The following is a 25937-nucleotide window of genomic DNA, read 5'->3' as shown; positions in this document are numbered from 1 at the left end:
GTCTTTGAAATCGAATGGCTCTGATATCGTCCGCCAAAGTACAATAATGATTACATAACTGACTTTTCTGACTTTTTGTCCGGGATCATGGTGAAATATGATCGAGTTTTGATCTGCGGAGACTTTAATGTCCATGTGTGCTGCGAGTCTAAACTTCTGGTTAGGGATTTTTTATGACTTTTTCGGTCTTATTCAGTCTGTGGCTGGTCCAACACACGATAAAGGACACACCTTAGATTTAGTATTATCGTTTGGATTGTCTATCTCTGTGGATGAAATCTGTGCAGGAACGCGTATCTCAGACCATTTACCGGTTCTGTTTACAACCTCGATCCCTTCTGTAGGAGTCGAATCACGTGCTTCTGCGCGTTGTCTGCGTTTAATTAACCCCTTGACTGCCTCACAGTTTTCAGATGCTTTTAATACTTATCCGATTTGTAAATTAGAGGTGAACTGTGCTTTTAGTGCGGATGAGCTTATCTCTTTGTTTGCTTCGACATGCACACTAATACTGGATTCCGTTACTCCCTTTACGCTTAGACGCAACAAATTTCTCTCAGAGCCGTGGCTCAATGATTGTACTCGCGCTTTTAGACACGCTTGCAGGCGTGCAGAGAGAAAATGGAAAAAGGATAAACTTCATGTCTCCTTAGAAATTCTTCGTGCTTGCCTTTCCGATTATTAATGGATTAATTAATGGATTAAATTAATAGCAGTCAAAGCAGCCACAACACAGTATATTTCTCTGTTAATCTCCAAAAACAGCCATAAACCTCAAGTTCTTTTTAATGTCCTTAATTCGATCATTAATCCTTGTGATGCTTCTCCAATTGTGCCATCAACTACTCTCTGCGATACATTTCTTAAATTTGTTATCGAAAAAGTATCTGTTCTTAGGCTAGCCTATACTAGTGCTACCCCAGATCCTGCTCCCTTTCTGTGCCCTGCTGTCCTCGACCACTTTGAGCCTGTATCCCTCTCTTCTCTCTCGGATGTAGTCAAGCACCTGCGGCCGACAAACTGCACCTCAGACAGCATTCCCTCTCGCCTTCTCAGAGATGTTTTTGAATCAGTTGGAGCAAGTATTTTATTACTTATAAATACCTCTCTTAGCTCAGGATGTGTCCCAGCTGCCTTCAAACATGCCGTGGTTAAGCCACTACTTAAAAAGAAAAATCTCGATCCCTCCATTCTCACAAATGTCAGGCCCATCTCCCAGCTACCCTTTTTATCTAAAGCCCTGGAGCGAGTAGTCTACGCCCAGCTGCAGTCAGTTTTAACCACGCATGGCATCCATTAAAAATTGCAGTCTAGCTTTAAACCTATGCATAGTACTGAAACAGCCCTTTTAAGAGTTTTTAATGATCTGCTCTTAGCCGCCGACTCAGGCAGCCCAGCTGTCTTGGTGCTGTTAGATTTAACTGCTGCCTTTGACACTGTGGATCATAGTATCCTGTTGTCACGGCTTGAAAAGTCCGCAGGCATTACAGGCTCTGCCCTTGCATGGTTTAGGTCTTATTTGACGGACCGTAGCTTCTCAGTGCAGTTAGGTGCTTTCTCCTCTGCTAAAGCCCCTCTTACCTGTGGGGTTCCCCAAGGCTCGATTCTGGGCCCCATCCTTTTTCTATTGTACATACTGCCCCTAGGTTAAATTCTCACAAAATATAATATCCCCTTCCATTGTTATGCTGATGATGTACAGATTTATCTGCCTCTCAATCAAAATGCCAACTCACTAAAGCAGTTGAAGGACTGCTTAACAGAGATTAAATCCTGGTTGAGCCAAAACTTCCTCAACCTCAATGAGAGCAAGACCGAGGTCATCTTTTTTGGATCCCAACCAATAGTCTTGATATTCTGGGCTCCCTCAATAACAATATCCTCCCCTCTGTTATGAACCTTGGAGTGACCTTCAACAGCGCCTTTAAATTTGATAAGCAGGTTAGCATTGTAGTCAAGACCTGCTTTTTCAAAATAAGACTATTGGCTAAGACCAAGTCGTTTTTATCTTTTAAAGACCTAGAAAGGGTTATTAACACCTTTGTTACCTCGAGACTGGATTACTGCAATGCTCTGTATGTGGGTATGGACCAGGCCTCAATTAGACGCCTCCAGCTAGTTCAGAATGCAGCTGCATGTCTTCTCACTGGCCATAAAAAGCGCGACCATATCACCCCAATTCTGGCTTCATTGCACTGGCTTCCAGTTCGGTTCAGAATAGATTTTAAACTCCTTTTATTTGTTTTTAAAGCCCTAAATGGGCTGGCTCCTGCCTATATAGCCGAACTCCTCCATCGCTACACCCCAGGCAGAGCCTTAAGGTCGGCTGATCAGCTGCTGTTGATTGTGCCTAAGACCAGGCTTAAAACCCGAGGGCATCGAGCTTTCACAGCGGCTGGCCCTAGGCTCTGGAATACTTTGCCCCTCCATGTGAAGTCGGCCCAGACCCTGGGGTTTTTTAAATCAACACTTAAAACTCACTTTTTCTCTCTGGCTTTTGTTTAATTATCTATTTATTCATTTATTTAGTTATTTATGTATTCATTTAGTTATTTATTTTAATATTTATAACATAACATAGGATTTCATAAAGTATTTTTTTAATTGTTTATACATTATTCGAATATAGGTATAGTATATAGGATTACTTAAAATATAGTACCTTATATTTAATCTTTTTTCCCTTTAGACCCTTGCGGTTTATTCTTAAAAACCCTTACCCTTACCCACCCCCCATTTTCCCTCTGCTGGTCCATGGCCTTGTAGAGGGTAACGGGGTACAGAGTGGCTTAGATAAGCGGGGGAGTGCATCTGAGGAAGAGATAGGTTGTTGTGCTCCCTTTCTCTGTTTCTTATCCTATATCTAATAGAACTGCTCGGGTCTTGATAGATTGAGTGGGGAAGTTCATGAGCTCTTTCTAGAGGGTTATCAAGAATAACTTTTATCCAATGACCTTTTCCCTCTCTGTCTGTGTCTGTGTATTCTCTTGTTCCGATTAACCCAGCCAAATCTTTTTTCTTGTTTTGTATCTATATCTACGCCGGGATCCGGAGTCGAGGCTGATCCTCTTGCTGTAGTCCTGTGTCCTGGATCCTCTATCCTGAGTTCTGGATTAAGTCGTGGACTTCGGGTCGTGGCTGAACCTGTCTCTGCGGTCCTGCCTTGGGTCTCGTCATGCTGCTTCCCTGATGGCTTCCACAGGATTGTGGCTCACATCCTCGTGGATTCATCTTCTTATTACAGACACATGCATTTACTAACATTCGGTCTATATGCTGTAAAATGTATTATCTCTTCGATTTACACACGGCATCTATTGCACGTCTGTCCGTCCTGGGAGAGGGATCCCTCCTCTGTTGCTCTCCCTGAGGTTTCTCCCATTTTTCCCCCTTAAACTGTGGGTTTTCTCAGGAAGTTTTTCCTTGTACGATGTGAGGGTCTAAGGATAGAGGGTATCCTTTTTCTCATACTGATATTCTGAACAATCTGTGCTGTTGTATTTGCTGTAAAGTGTCTCGACTGTAGGCTATTTTTATTATATGTATTGTATTATATGTATTGGCTCGACCAAACATCGTTTAAAATGTGCTATATAAATAAAACTTGATTTGATTTGATTTGATTTGATTTGATGATTCATGATGGCAACCCAGTTTATTAAAGCCAGGGGTCATCGTCACTTCAACCACTTAGTTGTGCCTTCTGTCCCCTGGAAACAAAGCAATGAATGAGTGGATTCAAATAATGTGGTTTGATGGTTATCATTATTATTTCATCTGAAATATCAAGAGACATATCATATTATGTGAAAGTAAAAGGTAATCACTCTGCAATACTTTCTCTTTGTATGATGTTCCTTTCGGTGAAAAACTGTAATTTCCCCAGTTCCTATGATATTTTTGCAATGCATGATTGTCGAGTTGCAAAGATGTGTTTATTTGTCCACCTTTAAATGAATGGCCAGCTAGTTTGATTATTGTTTCTCCGGTTTGTACTGTCATTATATTTAGAAAAAAAGTACATTTCGGATTACAGCCTTGGAAATGTAAAGTCAATATATTTGTATTTTTACCACTTTATGACATTAAACTGAATATTTATGGGTTATGGACAAAACATGCAATGAAAGGACGTCATATTGGCTTTCTGTAACATCGATTGACATTCTTCATAATTTCCTAAAACTTTGTAGACCAAGGAACTACTCTACTATGAATTGGAAACAATAATCAAGTTTTATGCTTTGGTTTAAAGATGCCCTATTCTGCTTTTTTTGGTTTCCCATCCCGGAAGTGTGTTATGGTTTATGTATGTAAATGGTTTGCAAAAGCTAAAATACACAAATACCCTCCAGAAGGAGTTTCTCTCCCACACACTGCCCCAGTTTTTGGCCACATTTTCCTTAATTCGTTAGTATTGTATTTACGATATCCTGCTGACAGTGCATGGAACTTATCAGAACAATAGCATAACGATAGAACATTATAATAGTATTAATACATTTCATATGATTGTATACAAAATAATAAGTAACTTATTTTCATTCACAGAGTCAACACTTGTGTGAACATTTTATCATCACATTAAAGCATCACCATCTTTTAGACGGGGATCGTCAAAGTGTCACTGTAATTCAAAGAAGAGTGCTGCTTCTGATTTAAGATGTTCCCTGACTGAAAAGCCTATGAAATGACAAACTCGCCTTTTTCACAACTTCTGTTCTGATTAAAAACCTCCATTTCCATCACAGGGAAATATAAAGAGATGACAACACTGATACACTTACAACCAAGCAGAAAGCCTGCCTGTCTATGTCTGTTTTGCTGTTACACTGTACAACTCAACGTGGGTTGACCTCTTTTTTGAAGCTCTGCTGAAGTCTGTGATAAAGTTTTAATGTGACAAGAAGTCTGTGACAAAGTTATGCAGAAAAGGAACTAAATTAATCTCCTTTCACGACAAGCGGCCAACGAGGTATTAATTTTGTGTTTTCATTTTATGCTTCCCGGGGGAGCTTGCCCCCGGACCCCCCTAGAGGAGGTGAGGTCCACCCCCAAATAAAGCAGTTTAAAATAATTAAATTGCATACATGTGAACACTGAAACGGGTCCCACAGACCCAAACAGCACACAAAGGTTAAAGGTAAGCAAATAATAATGTTAAAATGTGCAAAATATATACACTGCAAAAAACAAAAAAAGAGGAGTAAAAGTAGCCCCCGACTTGTTTTATTCTTTGAAAGTAGCCCTCAACCTAAAAAAGGTTGGTGACCCCTGGTGTAGATTATTTATTGTATGTATTTTTCTGGATCTGCTGATCCTGTGATTCTGGTATTCATAATATTTTTGTACTGGATCTACAGTACATTTCAAGTAAAGACTGTTTTCTACTTGAATCCTGTGGTTGCCTCCGTGCTTTTGGGTCCACACCTAGTGCCTCCGTGACAATATCTCTGTATGCATTATCGGAATCACATCTTTCGAGATATGTTCATTGTGTATTTGCAGATCCTTTTAATATTTGCAAAATAGTTTTGAGAGTTTGCAAATCCTTTTGCTGCATTTGAGGAAGGTGCTTTATATGTACAGATTACACACTTAATGATCTGTTCAAACAAATGACATTGAGATAAACCACCCCCATGAAAAATGATATATTCTGCAGCCTTATATAATAAACATCCTACCCGCTCTCTGTGTACTCACTCACCTCTGACAATTGGTACAGAGTTAGTGAATTGTACAGTGAACTCAGATCGACTCGAACCAATCCCTACTCTCAGTGCTTCCCTTGTGGACTGCTTGCATCGAGCCGCTCAGTGTTCGATATGGGAGTTCAACTCTTCTGCGGTTGAGTTGTTCTGCTACTACTGTGTCCCAGCTGTTGATGCGTAACACAATGTGACAGGAGAACTATAGCCTTTACTTTACATTGCATTGTCAGTGGGATAGGAACAACCCTGAAGAGCAGAGCGGGTTATTAAAACTAGCAAAGACAAAGAAACGCACATGTAGTCCTGCACTGAGGACGGATAAAGGACGAGACACAAGGGAAAATGAAGCTGAAGGCCACATCTCCGGGATGAATACGAGTTTGGAAGGAAAGGAAAAATACAGATGTGCAAAGGCCGACACACACAAAGAGAGAACATAATTAAATATGTTCCCTTGCCTTCAATTCTAAAGATGTGCTTTCTTCCTATGAGGAACAATTAGATGTGAGCGGGGACTAAAGAAGGACTAGAAAGAGAAAGAAACTGATGTAATAAATTGATAAATCCATCCATCTTCTCCCGCTTATCCGTGGTCGGGTCGCGGGGGTAGCAGTTCCAGAAAATTGATAAATATTGTAAAAAAAAGTCCCAGCATCATGAATGGTGAACTGAAGTAGATTTATAGAGAAGAGTAAAGGCAAGCAGGCTCACACACACACACACACACACACACACACACACACACACACACACACACACACACACACACACACACACACACACACACACACACACACACACACACACACACACACACACACACACACACACACACACACACACACACACACACACACACACACACACACACACACACACATCTTGTTTAACTGACAAAACACGATACCCCCACATTCTGAGTGAGTTGTAAACCTTGCGACTATGAAAAATATAACGTTTGATCTGTTAGATGATCTCACAAAGAGTTGTGGGACACCTTTCTCCTTTCTTTTAAAGGTAAAGGATGGTATTTCGTACCCTATGCTAAATATACTAGATAGGATAAGAAAGGAATAATTGAATAAGCTTTCCACCAGCACTTGGATGGCAGATTGACACTTTGAGGTCATTTCACTCAGTCAGCCCAAATACATATTGGAGGGCAGCCAAGAACTAGTGTAACATTGCTGTTGATCTGAAATATAAGGCCATTTATAAATATGTAATGCAGTGCAAATACCATTGATTCAGGGTTATAAAGGTGTACATCGATAAACAGCTTAAATTGGATCACATTTACTCATAATAAGAGGTACATAAACATTAGCAACAGGCGTGAAGAATAATTATATTTTAGTTATTAGTATAATAGTTTGGCAATATTTCATGAACTGCAATTTTGTTGCAAACGGACAGGGGCAACATCCTCATGAAAACATTATTTTCTCTTACACTTTCCATTACATTTTCAACTACATCACTCCTGTGTATGCACATTGCCTGAACATTTGGTGACCAGTTAGGTGACCCTAACCCTAAGTGTAACCCTAACCACCTTTCCGGAGCTTTACTAAATAGGTGTAACTTCCTAACTGTAACCCTAACCCCAACCTTAATTTGGTCACAATAAAAGTAAAATCTGATATCCTGAGAGCCCATTTGAGAGAATGTATTTTTATTAATATATGCGGGCTCTGGCTCTTCTCATTTTGAATTCAGAACCATCAATCCAGTCATTTAGATTAATGTCTGAACCAAATGCAGTTTGACTCATCAAAATATAACTCCACTGAGAAAGAACCAGACTGGTATTATGGACTTCACACTCATGATCATTTTAGTGCCATAGAACCAACGGTTTATGATTCATAACCATCATAAGCTTTGCAATAAAACAGCCGTTTGACATGCAGCTGCAGGTTTTCAGTTTTAGGAGAAAAGAAGTTTGTTATTCCGCTGAACTCTGAAGTTTTTCAGTTCAGAGTGGGCGCTATTCCTTTTTATATTTAGCTATGCAAATGATGTTAAATCTGGGAGCTGTGAGGCACCAAACAGGCATTGGTGGATCTCTATTAAAGCTGAGGATAATAATCAACTTACCATTATCACATGATATTTAAGTGTTAGAATGTAATCTCGATGCGTACTTGAGCACAACTGTTGAACTTGATGTCTGTATTTTATGCAATATTTTTTGGATTCAATGAAAACATTTCACAACCCATGGAACACATTTTGCACTCCATGCAGACAAATTAGTTTAGGTGTATGAAACTCCTCTCCTAAAAACAATAACGCTGTCTTCAATGACATTTAGATTGCAAGAGTCTATTGTTTTAGTTTCTATTTATTTCAGTTATTTAATTTAACGCCATTTCTAGAAGTTTGAATTTAGTTATACTTTCACTATTGCTGACTCTGATCTTAAATTGAAAGGTCTTGGGCTGCATTTAATATCGTTGCAGAGAGTCTTACTCTGAATCTTCTGAAATCAGCTGGCAAGTAATGATACCATCTCAGGAGTTTTTTCATTTTATTTAAGCATTATTTTTATAAAGAACTTTTTCTCTGGTGATGGAACTTCTTAAACCTTTTTGTAAGGCAGCAGAAGGTTAGACAACCCAACATTTGTATGTTTATATGGTGAAGCAGTGAGATTACCGTGGCCGGTTTACACCTCCACTAGACGTGAAGAAACATTAGCATTCATTTGGATTAAATCTCTAATCACCTGATGAAAATCGGATATCTACTCTTCATTTAAGTCTATGTTGGGTCGTTCCAACACATTATAGAAAAACCTGCTCCTTTAACTTCTTGAGCTAGTTGCCAACTCTTTCTGACGGTGCTCTATAGGTGATATATAGAGAGGGCGTTTTCTTTTAAAATAGATGTCTGCTGCTGTTGGTACAAGGTTCATGATAGCAACAAATAAAAAATGACAGACACTGGATGTAAAACCAGAACAATACGCCAAAACGCTCCATAGAATTGAAGAAACCATAGAGTTTGGTAATGACTCTCTGTGGGTAAAAGTGTACTACAATGTAATTTTAACCTAAAAAAAGACTAATGTGGTGGTGTTATTACCATGCACAATAATTATGTTGAACTCGGTCGCACTGTGTGGGTGGGAGTAGTTCAATTTTGTGGCAAATTGCAAAGCACTTTGAACTCTATAAACACAGCCATTTATTTCATATTAACCTTTAGTTTGACCTTTGCTGAGTTTCTAGCAAAAGGGGGGAATATCTGTAATGAGCCAGTAAATGAAATGAATGTATTAACATTTTCAGCTTACAATGCCAGAATTAATGTGAGCTATTCTATCATTTTGTCTACTAAAGCATATGGGATTTGGAATATGTGGTTTCAGTGTTGAAAATACAGCCATAGATTACTTTAAACACACCAGAAGGGGTTGCAAAAGCCCCCGGGCTCATTTATGCATATACTGCAGTTTTAGTATCCATACCTGTCTGATGGCGCACAGCAGCTTCCCGTAGCAGAACACGATCACCAGGAAGGGTGTGATGAGGCAGAACAGAAACAGGCAGATGATGTAAGATATGCTATTGGCCGTCTTGGCTGTCCAGTCCACAGAGCAGGTGGTCCCGGGACCCTCGGGACCATATTTGCTCCAGCCAAAGAGTGGCGGCAGAGTCCAGGCGAGGGAGTAGAGCCAGGACAGGAGGATGCCCTGGGAGATTCTCCGGTAGTTGGAGGCGTCCGCCTCAGTGGGCGCCACCATGGTGCTGTAGCGCTCATAGGAGAGGACCGCCAGGGAGATCAGGGACACGATGCCTGGGGGGGGGGGCAGGGCACAAACATAGGTAAACCACATTGGGTATAGATGCAGTTGCATAGTGTGTCGGAAAATATTGCCTCAACAGAAGGAGTTCGAAACAAGCTAATAGAGTTGCACCAATCCATTTCGTTCTGTTCCATTCCTTTACCTGAGTTGTGACATCTGCCAATACTAAAACCAGAGCTCTTTTTGTGTCAAATGTGCATGAGAAACTTGTTCAGAAGTATCTACACTATCCAAAAACCCTGTCAACAACTTTTAAATGAATCTGCTTTTTCATAAATTGCTGTGCAAAATATGTATTTGAAGCACTGGGAGTTAGCCCCCATTTTAAGAGCCAGAAGACCATAAATGTGATTTAACAACAGGCCTGCCATGTTTACCTGGTAGACGGCTGCAGGAGTGGTGCGTGCAATGTGTTGTTCAGTAGACCTAGAGAGAAAAGACAGTTTCCGATCCGTAACTCCATTAATACATATTTATATGTATAGGCAGCGTGGGGATGGTTACTTTAAAAATGTAATCCATTACAGTTACCGATTCCTGTAAACAGATGTAATCAGTAACCTAATATGAGTATCACAATAAAAGAAGCAATCCAAATAAATACAAGCGAATATAAATATCAATAAGATGTTTTTTACTTAAATGTCTTAAGACAAAAGAACGATGTGAACTTATAAAAGAAGTAACCAAGATATTTAGGATAAAAAAAGAATTAGGCTTACAGAATAGTAGAGTTTACAAAAGGTGTTTTAGGTTAATATACGAATTAAAAGCAAACATTATTATTGTTTTAACAAATCAGGTGTCCACCAGCTACTGCCTTAAAAAGAAAATAATGAAAGTAGCCTCAATGAAAACCCAAAAGAAAATGCAGGAAGAAGGTCTACCTATAATATATTGGTCTTTATTGATATTGATACATTGTAATCCAGCAAGTAATCCCCTTTTTAAATAAGGGGAATCTGATTACATATTTTCTTAAAGGTCCCATGTCATGGCCATTTCTACTGATCATAATTCCAGGTATACTAAAATAGATTTATGTTGTGCAATTTGTCAAACTCACATTGGTTTCTCATACAGCATCTCTGTAAAGTATGTGTATTCACCGGTATTCACTCTCTGTCCTAAACGGCTTGTTGGAGCTCCTGCCCCTTAAACAAAAAATGAGGGAGCGCAAATGAGAAGAGCTGCAGCGAGAGCAAAATTCTGATCATTGAGAAAGAAGAAACAAGAACTGCAAACAAAAACCTATGTTAAAACAAAGAAAAAAGACTTATAGTTTACATGATTACACAAATGATTTGTTTGCAACTTATAGTTTTATTTTTGAAATGTATTTTATTTTGCTTGACTCAGTGTTTTTCTTCTTTTAAACTCATAGTTTTGCTTTATAATAAGAAAGTGTTGCTTTATCTTTATGATACAAAACTAATCCCATACATACCCGGCATGAATCGCTGAAAGGTTTGGGAAGCTTTGTTTCATGAAAGGCTGGCAGAGGGTGCGGCCATAGCTCTGGGCGTGGCTACTGCGTATCCCTACGTAGCGAACGATACCCAGGAAGTAAATGAGAAATCTCCAACGAGGCGTTTTGGGGAGGTATTTTCTGTGTTAGAGTTTTACTCGCTACAGGGTGTACTTTGAGGGTTTTTGACTCTGCAGACCGTTTACATGCAGAAAAACCTTCATAACACACAAGGGGACGGGTAACAACCGGAAAAGCATGACATGGGACCTTTAATGTAACTATAAGGGAATACATGTACTTATTTTGTATCGCGATTACTTCATCCCGTTACATCTAATCTGTACTCCCCAAGCCTGTGTGGGTTACAATTATATCCGATACCGATATTGGAAGGAATCAGTCTCATCTCTTTAAGCTAACATAACACTGTAGACATCATGTGCAGGTGTGCTCTTCTTTTATATACCCTGATTACTGTACTTCACATTGAATGGGGCCATAAGAATATCTGCCTGTACAAATGTGTATCTACTGTAATGAGGGAAACACTGCGATATAAATGTATTTCTAAGATCAAAAGAGCACAAGCAGAAGCTCTATGATTTGTTACCTCAGAGTAAAGCTGCATTTCACATAATACACGCTAAATTGGCCCGCCTACGTGGACGAGCTACCCTCGACGTAGCACACCGCTCGAAATTGTGGCCGAGCGCTGCACTAAAAGTAAAAGTTTAATTATTTAAACTTTTACCTAGTAAACACTGACCTTTTGACGTGCAACCAATCAGATGACAGATAGTTTAAGTAGTGCTTCCCGTTGTTGTAAGTAAAGCGTTACTATGTGGCGACGCAAGCTAGCAGGGGATGTAACCATAGAACCTAAACAGTTTTCAACACATGGCAGATCGCGTATCACCACAATAGCAAACGTGGTTGTGCAATCATCAAATGTCTCAGTTCGTACTCCTGCAGCAGATACGCAGTGCTGTGAATCAGAACCAGCAGCATTACCTGCAGTGTCTCTGCTGGACAGAAGCAATGCAGGGTAACACCACATTATGAGAAAGCTCTTATCTCTCTCTTTCTCTCTGTGCCCTTTCTTTATTTCATTGCAGTGGCACAGCAGCAGGAGCCTGCAGCTCAGTGTTCCCGCTGACCCCTCAGCGTCAGCCCTCTTATCCTGTTGACTATTTGTTTCAAAGCCCTTATGATCCATGGGGCGGTCCTTCATGCCCATTGATTTTCAGCTGCAATGGAGCAAAATTAAATTGGACGTTTTTGTAAGAAGGCTGCCCAGACCTTTCAGTGAATTGCCAACGCAACGGCTTTTCTGAGTGATAAATACATGAATGAAGGTAGGAGGGGAGTTATAGCCAGTAAAACAACACGGAAACAACATTAGTTCTGTGATTTACGGTGACTGTTCTTCAGAATGTGTTTGTGGCTGTGTGGAAATGAGTTGAACGCAGCATGCACCCCTGGCTGCAGTTTATTTGGCTCAGCGTGGTGATGCCCACAGTTATTCGGCTCATGTTGCTTTTCCTGCAATGACTGCTTAGTTCCATTCTTTTAATAGCTTTGTTAGTGCAATTCTACAAAGTTTTTACAACATCACACTTGTGTTTTTGTTTCATCTTAGCTGACATAGCAAGCAATTGCAATCAGATATTTAGCAGAAAGCCTTCTTTCATCAGCTCCGTCCTTTTCATCTGTTTTATGTCTTTTACATGTAGCTTTCAAATCAGTACAGACGAACTGGCCTCTCACAACAGGTGGGCTGTTTGATCTTGCCTAAATCTTTGTTCTAGTGTTCCTAACAACAGATGTTACCTTGAACCACAATCTGTTTGTTTACTCCAGTGTGTGGAAGACAGAATTTCATTCTGATATTTTACTAGTTCTTCTTAGTTAATGAATATAATCAGATACTGGGGCCACATCAATCTTTATTCTGATTAGCTAGAATCCTCAGTACAAACAGACACCTCCAATATAGAACCAGTCAACAATTCTTTCTAGTTGTAAAGTATATTAAGATGCAGAAGTCCACAGCTCTAAAGCTGCTTCATGCTAACATTAAAGCAAACTTAGCATAATAAGATATATAAGACTTTCCTCACAACAACTTTGTAAGTTGACAAAATAGTCTGCACTCAAGGTACTTTATCTCTCGCTTTGAAGCTTTGACCATATCACATAATCTTCCTCTGCAAGAAGTTGGTTAAGGGAAAACTCAATGCTGGCAAAAGCCAACATGTGCTCGGAATAATCTTGAGTTGCAACATCAACAGTTTTCCTGCATTTTTGTCTCCTAAACGTTGCCAAACGTAGGCATAGTTATATGAAACTTATTTTCTTGTAATAGTCACATGAAGTTTAAGGTTAAAGTTTTCTCAAAGTTATATATATATATATATATATACAAAGGATGTCTTTCTGCTGACATGAAGTCTCAGATGACGTTTCGAACATATCTGTTGTTTTTGGGGGCAATGGCAAATGTCAGTTTAGAAAACTTGACTCTTTGGATACAGTCGCCAACCTAATCCGCTGATACGTGCCATGAGAATCAATTTGATCCCTTTAATTACCTACATTTTCAAATCTAAATACCTCAATACGTTGGTATAAACATACTGTATACATGTGTACGTTTGTCTTCAGACGACATTGCCCTCGACAAAGCTGCCCTTGTCGCCCACACCGTACACCGTGTAATGAGAAAAAGAGCCATTCGCATCAAGGGACATGTGATGTGTTAATCTAATTTCCATATCAAAAGTTATACATCATATTGTTGTCAAATGTTTTCTATGGTATTACATTTGGATGCCTCTCCTTGGAGCAGAGCTGCTAATTAACTTTAGCAGTTTTGAGACAGTGTGATTTGATTTGCCTCGGATTACGTTATCAGTCTGTCATCTCAAATATGTGCTACACCACATGCTCGCAGAACTTACTTGAATCAATTTCATTCGTCTTAGCCCTCTTTGCCTTTCAGTTGTTTTCAGTTATCCTATTTTTAATATAAGAACATTTAGGAGTTTGTTATCCAGGGGTGAACTGATCCAATACACAGGAGGTGATCAATCCACACTAAATACAGATTGCTGTTGATGTCATATTCAAATTGAAATGTCCAGTGTAAAAACATGTACATGTGAATGCATCTAGTTTGTATTTTACTACAAATCCAGGAGTAGTCAGTTTTAATGAAATACAAAGGAGTAAATAAAGATTTGTTTGCTCTATAAGGGTTTGTGTCCACATAGCGTCTTGAGTTTTTTTTTTTTAATGAAACGCTGGTGGGATGCTCTGCCCTACCACCGCCTTTCTGCCAGAACAAAAGGTGCTACACGCCACTCCAAAAAAGAAGTCACCGACTGGATTAAACTAAGCCAATCTGTAAGAGCCTTCCATTGGATAATTACTGCAGTGATGAATATGTTTCAGCTGGCAACAAGTTATTTAACCCTAGCTGATGTGGTGTTTAAATTCCCATTTCTTAAACAACCATGTCGAAAGAAATATCCTGTGGTCATGGAGAGGATGTTAATCAGTTTCAGAAGGGTCAAATGATTGGCCTGCATCAAGCAAAGAAAACAACTGAGGAGATTCCTGAAACGACTCAAATTGGATTAAGAACTGTCGCATTATGAAAACCAAATCAATGACTCCAGATTTACCCTGTTCTAGAGTGATCCATCCATCCAGTCCATCTTGCCTAGGGCCTACCGTACAAGCCTGTGGGTGCAGTGTTATGACCTGGGGTTGCTGCAGTTGGCCATGTCTAGGTTCAGCAACATTATGCTCCCAGAGAATGAGGTCAGCTGACTACCTGAATATACTGAATGACCAGGTCTTTCCATCAATGGAGTTTTTCTTCCCTGATGGCTCGGATATATTCCAAGATGACAATGCCAGGATTCATCGGTCTCACATTGTTAATGGGTGGTTCAGGGAGCATGAGATATATCTTTCACACATGGATTGGCCCCACAGATTCCAGACCTCAGCCCCATGACAATCTGTGGGATGTGCTGGTGAAGACTTTGCACAGCGGTGCGACTCTCCCATCATCATTAATACAATATCTTGGCGCAATTAATGCAACTGGACAGAAATACATGTTGTGAAATTGCAGCAGCTTATCGACATGATGCCTTGACGAATGGGTGCCGTACACAAAGCTAAAGGCGGTCCAATTAAATATTAGAGTGTGCAACTTTTTTTACATAGGACCTACATCTTAGATCGTACTATGTGAAACAGAACTACTGTCACTCACACTAACAGGTAACTAGAAATCAGAATAGAAATGTTGGCTTATTATAGTTGACGGATTTAAGTAATGCACAACGTGTGCAAAGACCATCATTCACATTAATTACATGGGCTCATTATCTGGCTCCCTCTCTCTGACCTTTACCGCACAGCATTGTTCGGCTTTCTCGCTCCCTCGCTGAGATTTCTTCTTACGTCGCAACAAATTAACATCACGAGCCAGGTGTTGCTTGTGCCTGCGTGATGCACATGTATATCTGACCTACTTAATCAAAACCAGTCACGTGCTGTGTGTAGTTCCAAGGAAACGCACACAAAACACACACTGCCTAATGCCAGCCATGAAGTTGCTCTGTGGGTTGTTGCAGTGGTGGAAAGTAAAAGTGAAACTTATTGTACTGAGGTACATTTTGTAGGTACTTCACATTTGCTGCACATTATTGCAGCAAATATTTTACTTTTGACTCCACTACATACATTTGACAACTTTACTGGCTCCTCTTTTAATTTAATTTGTTTGAATTAAATCAACCAAAACCTAGAGACCTGGCAGTGTAAAATATGTTAATGTTAGCTCTCCCTTTACTAGCTACACAATTTAAATGATAGACACACTAAAGCATCACTAATCAAACATTTGTGATATAATCAGTGTTGGGCAAGTTGTAATACAGTACATTTGACTTATTACTGTCTTTTTTAAGTAATAAGTTACATTACAATATTACTGTCTCTGAAATGTAATGAGTTACACTATTTTTATATTACTTTTTAGTTACTTTCACCAAAATAACCGCAAAAGAATGGCTAGGTATTGAAATGCTAAAACGTAGTTGAGTGCAGCTAATTATACATCCAGTGAAGGGCAATGTGGTATAGCATAACAACTGTGTAGGCCCGTAAGGCTACTAACAACTTGTATTACATGGCCTTGACCACTGTCAAGGACTATAATGAAGGTTGCTAATGAGGATCAAGAAAGAGAAAGGAAAAGAGGTTCAAAGACAGAGCGCTGGATGTCAGAAAAACACCAGAAGAAGGCAGAGAGGAAGTAAACAAAACACGGAATGGGCTCTGTAGTTTGTTTAGTATATGGCCGTGTAATAAGCGGGATAATGTTCAGCGAGGTGGTCATTATGGGGAAAAGAACACCCGACATGCTGATCAGGGAACCCGACGCGAAGCGGCGGTCTCTTGATGGGCCTGAAGGGTAAACACCAGGCTTACTAATCTACCCGCACAATTTTTCTCTGGTGTCGGAATGTCTCGCGATATTGGTAAATTCTCAAAAAACAAAACACCATTTAATTTCTTATTAAAATGAGTTGTAACTGCGTTACTGATAATTGTAACGAGTATATTACCCACATTTCATTAGTAATTTGTAACATTTCTTCGTTACAGCAGAAAGTAATACATTACTGTAACTCCGTTACTTTTGTAACACGTTACACCCAACACTGGATATAATATATATTATTCTGAGAATTGCCACTTTGGATAATCATTGCTGTTGGGGAAATATTTATATATATTTCCCCAAATATTTATAAGGCCCATAACTTTGACCCAGTGTATCAGTTTGTACTGACCTCAGTGAGCGTAGGCACCTGTAGCATTGGCTGCTGTGCTCTCAGTGTTTTGTCTCCCTGTTCCTGCCTGTTGGCGTCAGCTGATAGAGATGGTATTCTGATTTGCCTGTTTTATCTTGATATGCAGCATGTTGATTATTCTCTCAGAACCAACTAAATACATGGGTCTGGGGTAGAGATCTTCAGAATTGGTTTGGCATCCCTACCTGTGGTCAACTCGAGGCACAGCGCATGTCTTGTGAATTCTCTGGCCTAAGCTCCAAAAAACCGTCAGTGTTTGCCATCAAAGTTCCTGCTCTTCCCGTGTCTCTCTGAGTCCTGTCTCGATTGCTTCAGAAGTTTCCATCACAAATACCTTTAGATTTGGAACTTGAGTATATTTTGCTGCATTTTCACCTTTACTTAAGTCATATTTTGAATGCAGGACATGTACTTGTATTTCTACACTGTATTATTTTCTTAATTTATGTGTAAGATCTGAGTACTTCTTTATAGTGGCCGACAAAAACATTTCCATAAGGGGAAACACGCTACAGTGTCCATGCAAACCATGCAAATATAAAAACACAGATGTGCCAAAACACATGCATTTTCACCAACTTCACGAAACATGCAGTGTTTAATTAAAAGCACTGCATAAACTAAACGCTTCAAAGGCAATGGCTGCAAGAAGCTCAAAACACAAAGGAAACCAGGCAAGACTAGCTAGTTAGCTAGCTTACAGTAGATCTGCAAAAATGTTGAAAGGCATCAGGAAACATTTTTTAAATAAGCCATTAAAACTTACATTTTAAGTTAGTTTTCAGCAAGAGTGACCTTTGGCCAACTTTATAATCCCCAAACGTCAACCTTTGCAGCGTTTCTTTATTTGTAGCGCTTCAAGTAATCGGCACACATATTTCGTCAAGTATATGTGTTTTCTAAATGCATTGGTTTGTCAAGTCCGTGAAGATGTTTCTTTATTATGAAGCACCTTGAACTGCACTTATTGAATGAAAAGTTCTATACAAATAAAGATTATTATTATTATTATTTGCATGTGTTTGTCAAATTTGTCTTTTTTATATATGCATTTTATTTTAAACCGCAGCACGTTTCTCCTTATGGAATTGTTTTGGCCATTGTAGCATGTTTGCACCTTTCAGCCACCGTACTCCTTCTCTCTCTGGCAAGTCTAAAAGCTGTATTTAACGACTGAACACTGCGATAAGCGTTTCATATTGAAAAAGCCAAGACCTGTTGGAAATCAGCTGGAACCTCTCACTGACCCTAGCAGGAATTTTGTATGGAGCCAGTCCTGCATTTGCTCCCCTACAGGCACATCCATTCCTGTGCCGGCATCTTCCTGGATGAGCGTGCATGCAGGAGGGGTATCTAACGTCAGAATGCATCTATAGCAGCCCTGGCAAGGTTAGTGCAGTGGCTGTGTGCAGAGTCCACTGGAGGCCGGATGAGGCTGCTAACAGTATGCAGGCTCACGCAGACCTGGGGCCTCATTTATAAAGGAATATACGCAGTGGCGGTTCTAGACCAATTTGACTGGGGGGGCCAGGCTGGGGCCAGTTATTTTCTGAGGGGGGCACAATAAATGCAGGACGAAAAAGACAAAGACAGTATGAAGTAATTGCGCATACACCCAAGAAAACAATGCAATACAGTTATTGGTATTTTTTTCATTACACATTATTATATGCTTACTTTTGTGTACTGTTTGGGTCTGTGGGACCCGTTTTCAGTGTTTACTAAAAGAAAATGTATGCAATTTAATTATTTGAACCTGCTTTATTCAGGAGTGGACCTAACCTTCTCTAGGGGGTCCGGGGGCATGCAGCCCCGGGAAGATTTGTTTTGAAATGTTGAAGTTAAATGCATCAATCTGGTGCACTTTGAGCACAAAATGAATTTATGGATACAGCTCTCAACACTCATGAAAGAGAGCTGTATACTTTACAATAATCAACAAATCTTTAGAATATGATCACAACCAATAACAAATCATTTAAACTAGTTTATTCTTATCTTACAGATGTAGCGCTTCGTTTCAGACGCCTACCCGTGCGGGTCCGTGATCGGCACGGGGTGGGCCCCTGCTGATAAGGAAAACCCCCCCGCAGGACTTGAAACGCCCCCTTGATAAATACATTTAATTATAATGAAACCAGCTGCAATGGATCATGGATCCACCAGGGGGAGCCGTGAAAAGCTGCCACACTGAAACTCATGTGAAATAAACAGCTGATCTACAGGTATCTGATATAGCGGATATTTGTTAAGATCCATATATGTCACGGATAGGATCATATTCTGTGCTTAAGTAAGAGACATGTAATCATTTACTAAACATCACCATGTTTTTATTTAACAAAATAATGTTTAATTCACGTTGGCGTAAGTACAAAACCATCGCTATGTTTTTAGATCAGGAAATGCATCCAGGGTCAAACAAACGATGTTTGATCGTCATCCTCGCATTCATTTAATGTATCATATGTTCGCGAGTTGAAACGAATGCACTGAATTTAATCCACGTGAGTTTACAACAACAACAATAATCGCTTTGTTTTTATATCACATCCAAAATGCAGCGGCTCTCACTACCGATCACCCTAATCCCACGGGCAAACAATAATATGTACAGTGTTTACTGTATTATTAGTGTCTAATATTACTGCTATAATAATCACACATTGAGTTGTTGAAATCAGACCGTCGTTTATTTTAAACGCTCTGAATGAAACGGCAGCTCTCAGGTGATCAGCTGTGTGTTTACACAATAAAATATGCATAGTAATTTAATACCTTCCAACACACATTGTAAGAACAGTTCTGTTTCATATGAGTGTTGAGAGCTGTATCCACAAATCTACTAATTTTGCCCTCAGTGCACCAGATTGATGCATTTAACTTCAATTTAAATAAAAACATCTTCTGTTGTAACAACAATAACATTATAAATAGTAACATAGCATGGTATTGCACATTTACTGTAGCTTTGAGTGTTACTGGCCTGAGATTTTTTTATTACATGAATGAAGGTGACTGAGGCTTTTTAATATAGACTTTTCAGTGTCCCACATTTTGCACAGAACTGTCCCACATTAGGAAAACAGATTGGCTGAGACAACTTGGCACTAAGAGTACTAATATGTCTACCATTTCTTTTATGAGTTTAATATCTGCATGTTCTCTTTTGGTTTGATTAGGACACATCCTGGGGATTTCAGAAGGTTACTGGATTTTGATTTATTGTATCGGCTTCATGTCGCAATATATTCCCGAAGTCTGAAATGCAAAAATGTTCCACATTAGGGCAATTCACCCTACATTTAATCATTTTGTTTATTTTTAACGAAATAAATGTGGTTTAATCCATCATGAAATTAATATAGGCTATTTACTTAGTACATATCTGACATTAACGATTAACACACTGTTCATACTGCTCACAGGCTGATATCTAGTGTATTCATACCCCACTGTTTATTCATCATTCAATTCATTATATATTTTATTCTGTAGATTGTGAACATTACTTTTCACTTTACTGCTTGTTGCACCTGGTTAGAAGCTAAACTGCATTTCGTTGTCTCAGTAGGCCTACCTGTAATATGTGCAATAACAATAAAGTTGAATCTAATCTTGAGCAGGAACTAATGTAGGCTATTTACTTAGTACATATCTGACATTAACGATTAAACACGTTTGTGCATTCTTTATGAATGCAAACCGAGTCATTTCGTTTATTTTTAACGAAATAAATGTGATTTAATCCACATAATTTACTGTGTTAATTGTTTACTGTACAGTAGTATTGTTTAACTTGAAGGTGCCTGATGTGAACATTTCCAGAATGTATTGTCTTCACTTTTTAAATGCCTCTGTGATGTACTGCAGACCATACGTCACCAGCCTAACCCCCCATGTGTCCTCATGTATGTTGGGGACCCTTTGTTTAAAACTAATTGGCCATCGGAACGTGTGTCACATTCCACAGCTCTCCCCCCCCCCTCCTGTGATCCCCCGCACACAGAGAGACACAGGGAGATCGCTCTTCTGAAGAGAGCGGAAATAATGATATTGCAAGTTAGAAACGTAAAATACATTTTGACAGACACTTGGGGGAAATATGCTGCATTTTGAATGTCCGATAGTCCACCATTTCCACCGGAAATATCAAACATTTAATAAAAGTGAAAAACAATGAACAAGACTTAACGTATTCATCATAATTAATTATATTTATTTCGTTTGGATGTAGGATTTTTGACTTAGAGCAGTGATCTTCTACTATATGAACATTTTAGACCCAAAATCACAAAAAAAACGTAAAAACAGATTTTGAAAATGATTTTATTTTTCATAACACAAATATACACAACGAAACCATTTAAAAGCTGGAAATATATACATGGGATGTGACTATGATAATGTGAAAGTTTGATTGAGGTAGCATGGGATTTCATTCTGATAAGGCAAAAGTGTTATTATAAATATAATACAAATATATATATATATACACATTAGGTACAACAATCTGTTTTCTCTGTCTTTATCTGTGCCACGCTTCAAAGCGGTTTCTGTCAACTACGACACATGGGCAACATCACAGATTCCTCCTCCTCCATGTCAAAAAACAAGCTTAAAGCTTGACTCACGTTCAGAGTTCTCTTCATCATAGTTGAGTCTTCAAAATTCAAAATCTATCTAACTATATCTAAATTCTCAATGTTTGTCTGTCACTTTACTTCAATCGCAGTCTCCCGCAGCCTCTCTTCGTCTCCCGCCGCCTGTCTTCGTATATCTTCGTCTCTCTCCATTTCCCGCCGTCTCTCTTTGGTTCCCGCCGTCCCTCTTCGTCTCTTTTCGTCTCGTTTCGTATCACTCCGTTTAACTGATTACCTCACCCCCTCCCTGGTAAATACATCCTGTTGAGCAGAATCTACAGTTTTCAGTATTTTCCGTTTCGTAAAATGATAAAATACGGCGAAGATATTAAAATATGTGCTTCCATTATTCATACTTCTGAAATATATCTGTATTAACTTTATATCATCGTATGTCCGTGTTTATTGGGTATTTTTGCATGAAACAAAGACTGGCATATAGTTTCAAGCCAGTACTTTCGACAGAAATACACATATACATCCTGTTGAGCAGGATCTACAGTTTCCAGTATTTTCCGTTTCGTAAAATGATAAAATACGGCGAAGATATTAAAATATGTGCTGCCATTATTCATACTTCTGAAATATATCTGTATTAACTTTATATCATCGTATGTCCGTGTTTATTGGGTATTTTTGCATGAAACAAAGACTGGCATATAGTTTCAAGCCAGTACTTTCGACAGAAATACACATATACATCCTGTTGAGCAGGATCTACAGTTTCCAGTATTTTCCGTTTCGTAAAATGATCAAATATGGCGAAGATATTCAAATATGTACTTCCATATTTCATACTTTTGAAATGTATTAACTTTATATCATCGTATCTCAGTGTTTACTGGGTCTTTTTGCATGAAACAAAGACTGGGATATAGTTTCAAGCCAGTACTTTCGACAGAAACACACGGCAATGTTGTCCGGACTGTTGTTTTTATGCGGCACCGGCTTAAACAGGTCATGTGATCTGATCACGCAGGCGTGACGGTCGACTCCAAAGGGTTAATATTAAATACATATAAGTATTTTTACAACTTGTATTTAGAAATACTCTGTTGTAATTATTGATGCATACATGTGTTCATCCATTTAATGTGGCATCTGCTATAATGGGGTTATGTATGATATTACTTAATAATACAATACATTATAATATATGATATGATAATTACATTTTAGTTTTATTCATTTCTTATTTAATAGTTTCTCATTATTATTATTTGTATCGCTCATCTTATTTTTGATTTTATTAATCTGTGTGAATCTGTGCTGTCCTGTTTTTCACTCTCACCCTGTTGCTGTTTGAACTACTGAATTTCCCCACGGGATTAATAAAGGTCCATCTTATCTTATCTTAATGTATAAGTTGATTTACTTCAATCTATACTGTACAATATTACAAGAAATATGCTGCATAAAGCAAACTATATACTTTATTTGATCTAAAATATTGATGTTTCTACAACGCCCATTGTGTATTTTGTGAATGAAGCGCCATCTCATGGTTAAATCCTGTAATTGAACAAATGGGGAAATTGGGCAACGCCCTCTAGCAATTTGGCAACACCCCCAGCCACTGGCATCCGCTGGGCTTTTGACTGGGACACACCCATTTGAGTCTGATCTGGAGTGCTACATCTGTATGTTACCTATAGTTAGTATTTTTTATTCTTTTTTACTGTCCTATATCATTGGAATGATTTATTTATTTTTTACAACACATTAAATAGATAAAGGTGTGCTCTCTCTAGCTCTCTCTCTCTGTCTCGCTCGCTCACAGAGGCTGTGTGCTCCTCCGTGGGGATGACGGCTTGGGTTAAAAAAAACAAAAAACATATTTGTAAAGTGGGGGCTATTGAGGGCTTGCGAGATACCGGTAGCTCGTGATCAACGTGTTGGAGACCCCTGCTCTAATGGGTCCGACTAGAATGACAAATATTGTTACTTCCGCCTATTCCGTCAGCCAATAAATCGTTTAATCATAAACTCTTTATTTATTTTTTTATTTTTAGGGGGCCACAGGGGGGTCCAAAGTCAGTGTTAGGGGGGCACTGGCCCCCTTGGCCCCCCTATAACCTCCCCTGGATATACGCTCAAAAAATGGCGCACCCCTGTTTCTACGCAATGTTTGCGATTTAGAAAATACTAACTTCACGGGAAAATGTGCGGTCCTCCACGCAAACTCTAACCCATGCGTAAGCACTAAGCACAAACACGGGAGAGACGAGAAACTGCGACACCGTTGGCAGAAGGAAGAATGGAGAGAAATATGTGGAAATAATACCATAAATAAAATGTTACCTCTCATTTATCATATATGAAGAATTCATTTTCAAACATTGATTAAAGCCAATCTTAAAATGATTAAACAAACGCCTGTTTGCGACTCCTCAGTGCACACAAAAACGTAACTTGGAGAAATAAATACGGATATGTTATTTAAAACCACCTCGAATATGTTGTGTTAATGTTATGAAATGTTTTCTCATAAATGATGCGGTAAGCAGGAGGATAGAATTGGGTCTAAACTGACGCCGTTTTGCATTTCTATAGGTTGTAGATACGAGCATGGTTTTATATACCCTCATGTTTAATCGTGTTTTATGCCATTTGCCAAGACTTGATAAGTCGCTCGTAAAACACAGGAGGTATGGAAACTAAGAACACCATATCTGGTCAATTGTACAGCTAATATAACACAAAACATTAGTTGTCTTTCCTTTTAACTGGTGGATTATGGATAGGCTAGTTGCTGAACGAAAGCTGGAACACAAACCACCAAATACAAACAAATAATTCAGATCCAGTCGTCATGACTCCACTCCGGAGGGATTCCCCGATCATTTCTTACAGTTTCTCATCAAAGGGGTGTCTCCTGTCCCCGGTACAAACACACTGCCTGAGGAAGGCTATGTGTATTCTTTTTGTCCTTAACCTTTTTCGGACCACTTATTTATTTATTTTGGTGACGATCCGACCTTCATGCCGCTACTCTGGTTCAAACTGCATCCACCAAACAATATGATTTATCTCGACCTCCCCAAAAGAACCAAAATCTGACACGGTTTGAGATGTCTTTTTTAGCTGTTCTGTCGTCATTTCCTGCGATCTTCTTCATGCAGTCAGTCAAAATTAATGAATGGGCGTTTCTTTGACTATTTATAGGCAAATATGGGCGTTACGTGAAGCCCGCAAAAGCTGCACCGCATTTCGAGTCGGTTGTGATTTATAAAGGGAAACCGGCGTAGGAAGTGCCGTACGCACTTCCCTCGCCGGTACGCAATGTTTTGTGAATCGGAAAATGTCGGAACATTTCTGTACCTATTTTTTTTTCTTTCTACTACGTAAGCAACCTTCCCACGTGAATCCTATGCACGCCGTTATAAATGAGGCCCCTGGTGACAAATACAGACCCTCTCCTGCCCCCCCCACTGTATTAAAGTTCAGCGACATGGAGAGGAAAATGCAAAGAGGCAGGTAGAAGAGGTGAAGCGGCTAAATGCTTGCCAGGAGGCTGACTGCCAAGAGAAGAAAGAGCAGGGTGTGAGTCGTGTTAGCACACACACACACACACACACACACACACACACACACACACACACACACACACACACACACACACACACACACACACGTCTGCACGAATTGTCTTCATTTGTTTTGCTCTTGACATAAAGCCAAAGCGCTGTATCTTCAGTTGTTCAGTCTTTGAAAAATCCTAGACGTTATGGGCTCAAAGCAGTGGCAAAAAGTAGAAATCAATGACGGGAGGCAAAAGGAATACAATGTTCCAACAGAAAGCTGACAATGTCTTTGTCATTGACAGTGATGCCCCCGAAATGGGAAGCAACATCAATCACTCGGCAAAAGCTTCATAGAGATTTAGTGAAGACAGACAGTTACTTTGGCAAAGCTGCACCCGGCGTTATTCATCTAAACAATCCATTTCACTTTTCCTTTTCAGACCCTCCCCTATACTCTTTCTTTTACTTTGTTTTAATAACCTATTGAGGAATGACTTATCCAAAACAATAACGGCTCCAATGATGTCTTTGAGCCATCTCTCTTTCTTTTCTGTTTTAGCTCAAACAAGCGAAGGTCCTGTCATAAGGATTTGTATAAATTGGATGTCAGCGTCACACACCTCAGGTGGGGCTAAATCTCGACATAACACGAGGTTTAGCGAGACAGCAGCTACAATCAGAGTACATCCTGATATTGAGAAACGTCAAGGACTCGCTGAAATTAAGTGATCCTGTGGAGGAACTTATCCCAGAGGAAGTAGCGATTTGAATCCGTTTTCAATTAAAAAAAGTTTGACAGATCTACAGTAAGAGGCTTTTAAGCAAAAATAAAATTCAATTTAGTTATGTTGAACGTACTGGGTGGAAATAGTAG

The 25937-nt window shown here is 39.3% G+C and overlaps 1 protein-coding gene across 1 annotated transcript in view; it reads right to left on the bottom strand.

The window, feature by feature from the left end:
- LOC117461813 (vertebrate ancient opsin-like) overlaps positions 1-25937 on the bottom strand; it is a 106756-nt gene that overhangs the window by 48535 nt on the left and 32284 nt on the right. Inside the window, exon 2 of the mRNA XM_034103777.2 lies at positions 9190-9518. Coding sequence (XP_033959668.1) covers positions 9190-9518 — 329 coding nt within the window. The remainder of the gene's footprint in view (positions 1-9189; positions 9519-25937) is intronic.

The sequence above is a fragment of the Pseudochaenichthys georgianus genome, chromosome 17 (genome assembly GCF_902827115.2).
Source record: "Pseudochaenichthys georgianus chromosome 17, fPseGeo1.2, whole genome shotgun sequence".
Taxonomy (NCBI): domain Eukaryota; kingdom Metazoa; phylum Chordata; class Actinopteri; order Perciformes; family Channichthyidae; genus Pseudochaenichthys; species Pseudochaenichthys georgianus.
This window is presented reverse-complemented; position numbering and strand designations above follow the sequence as displayed.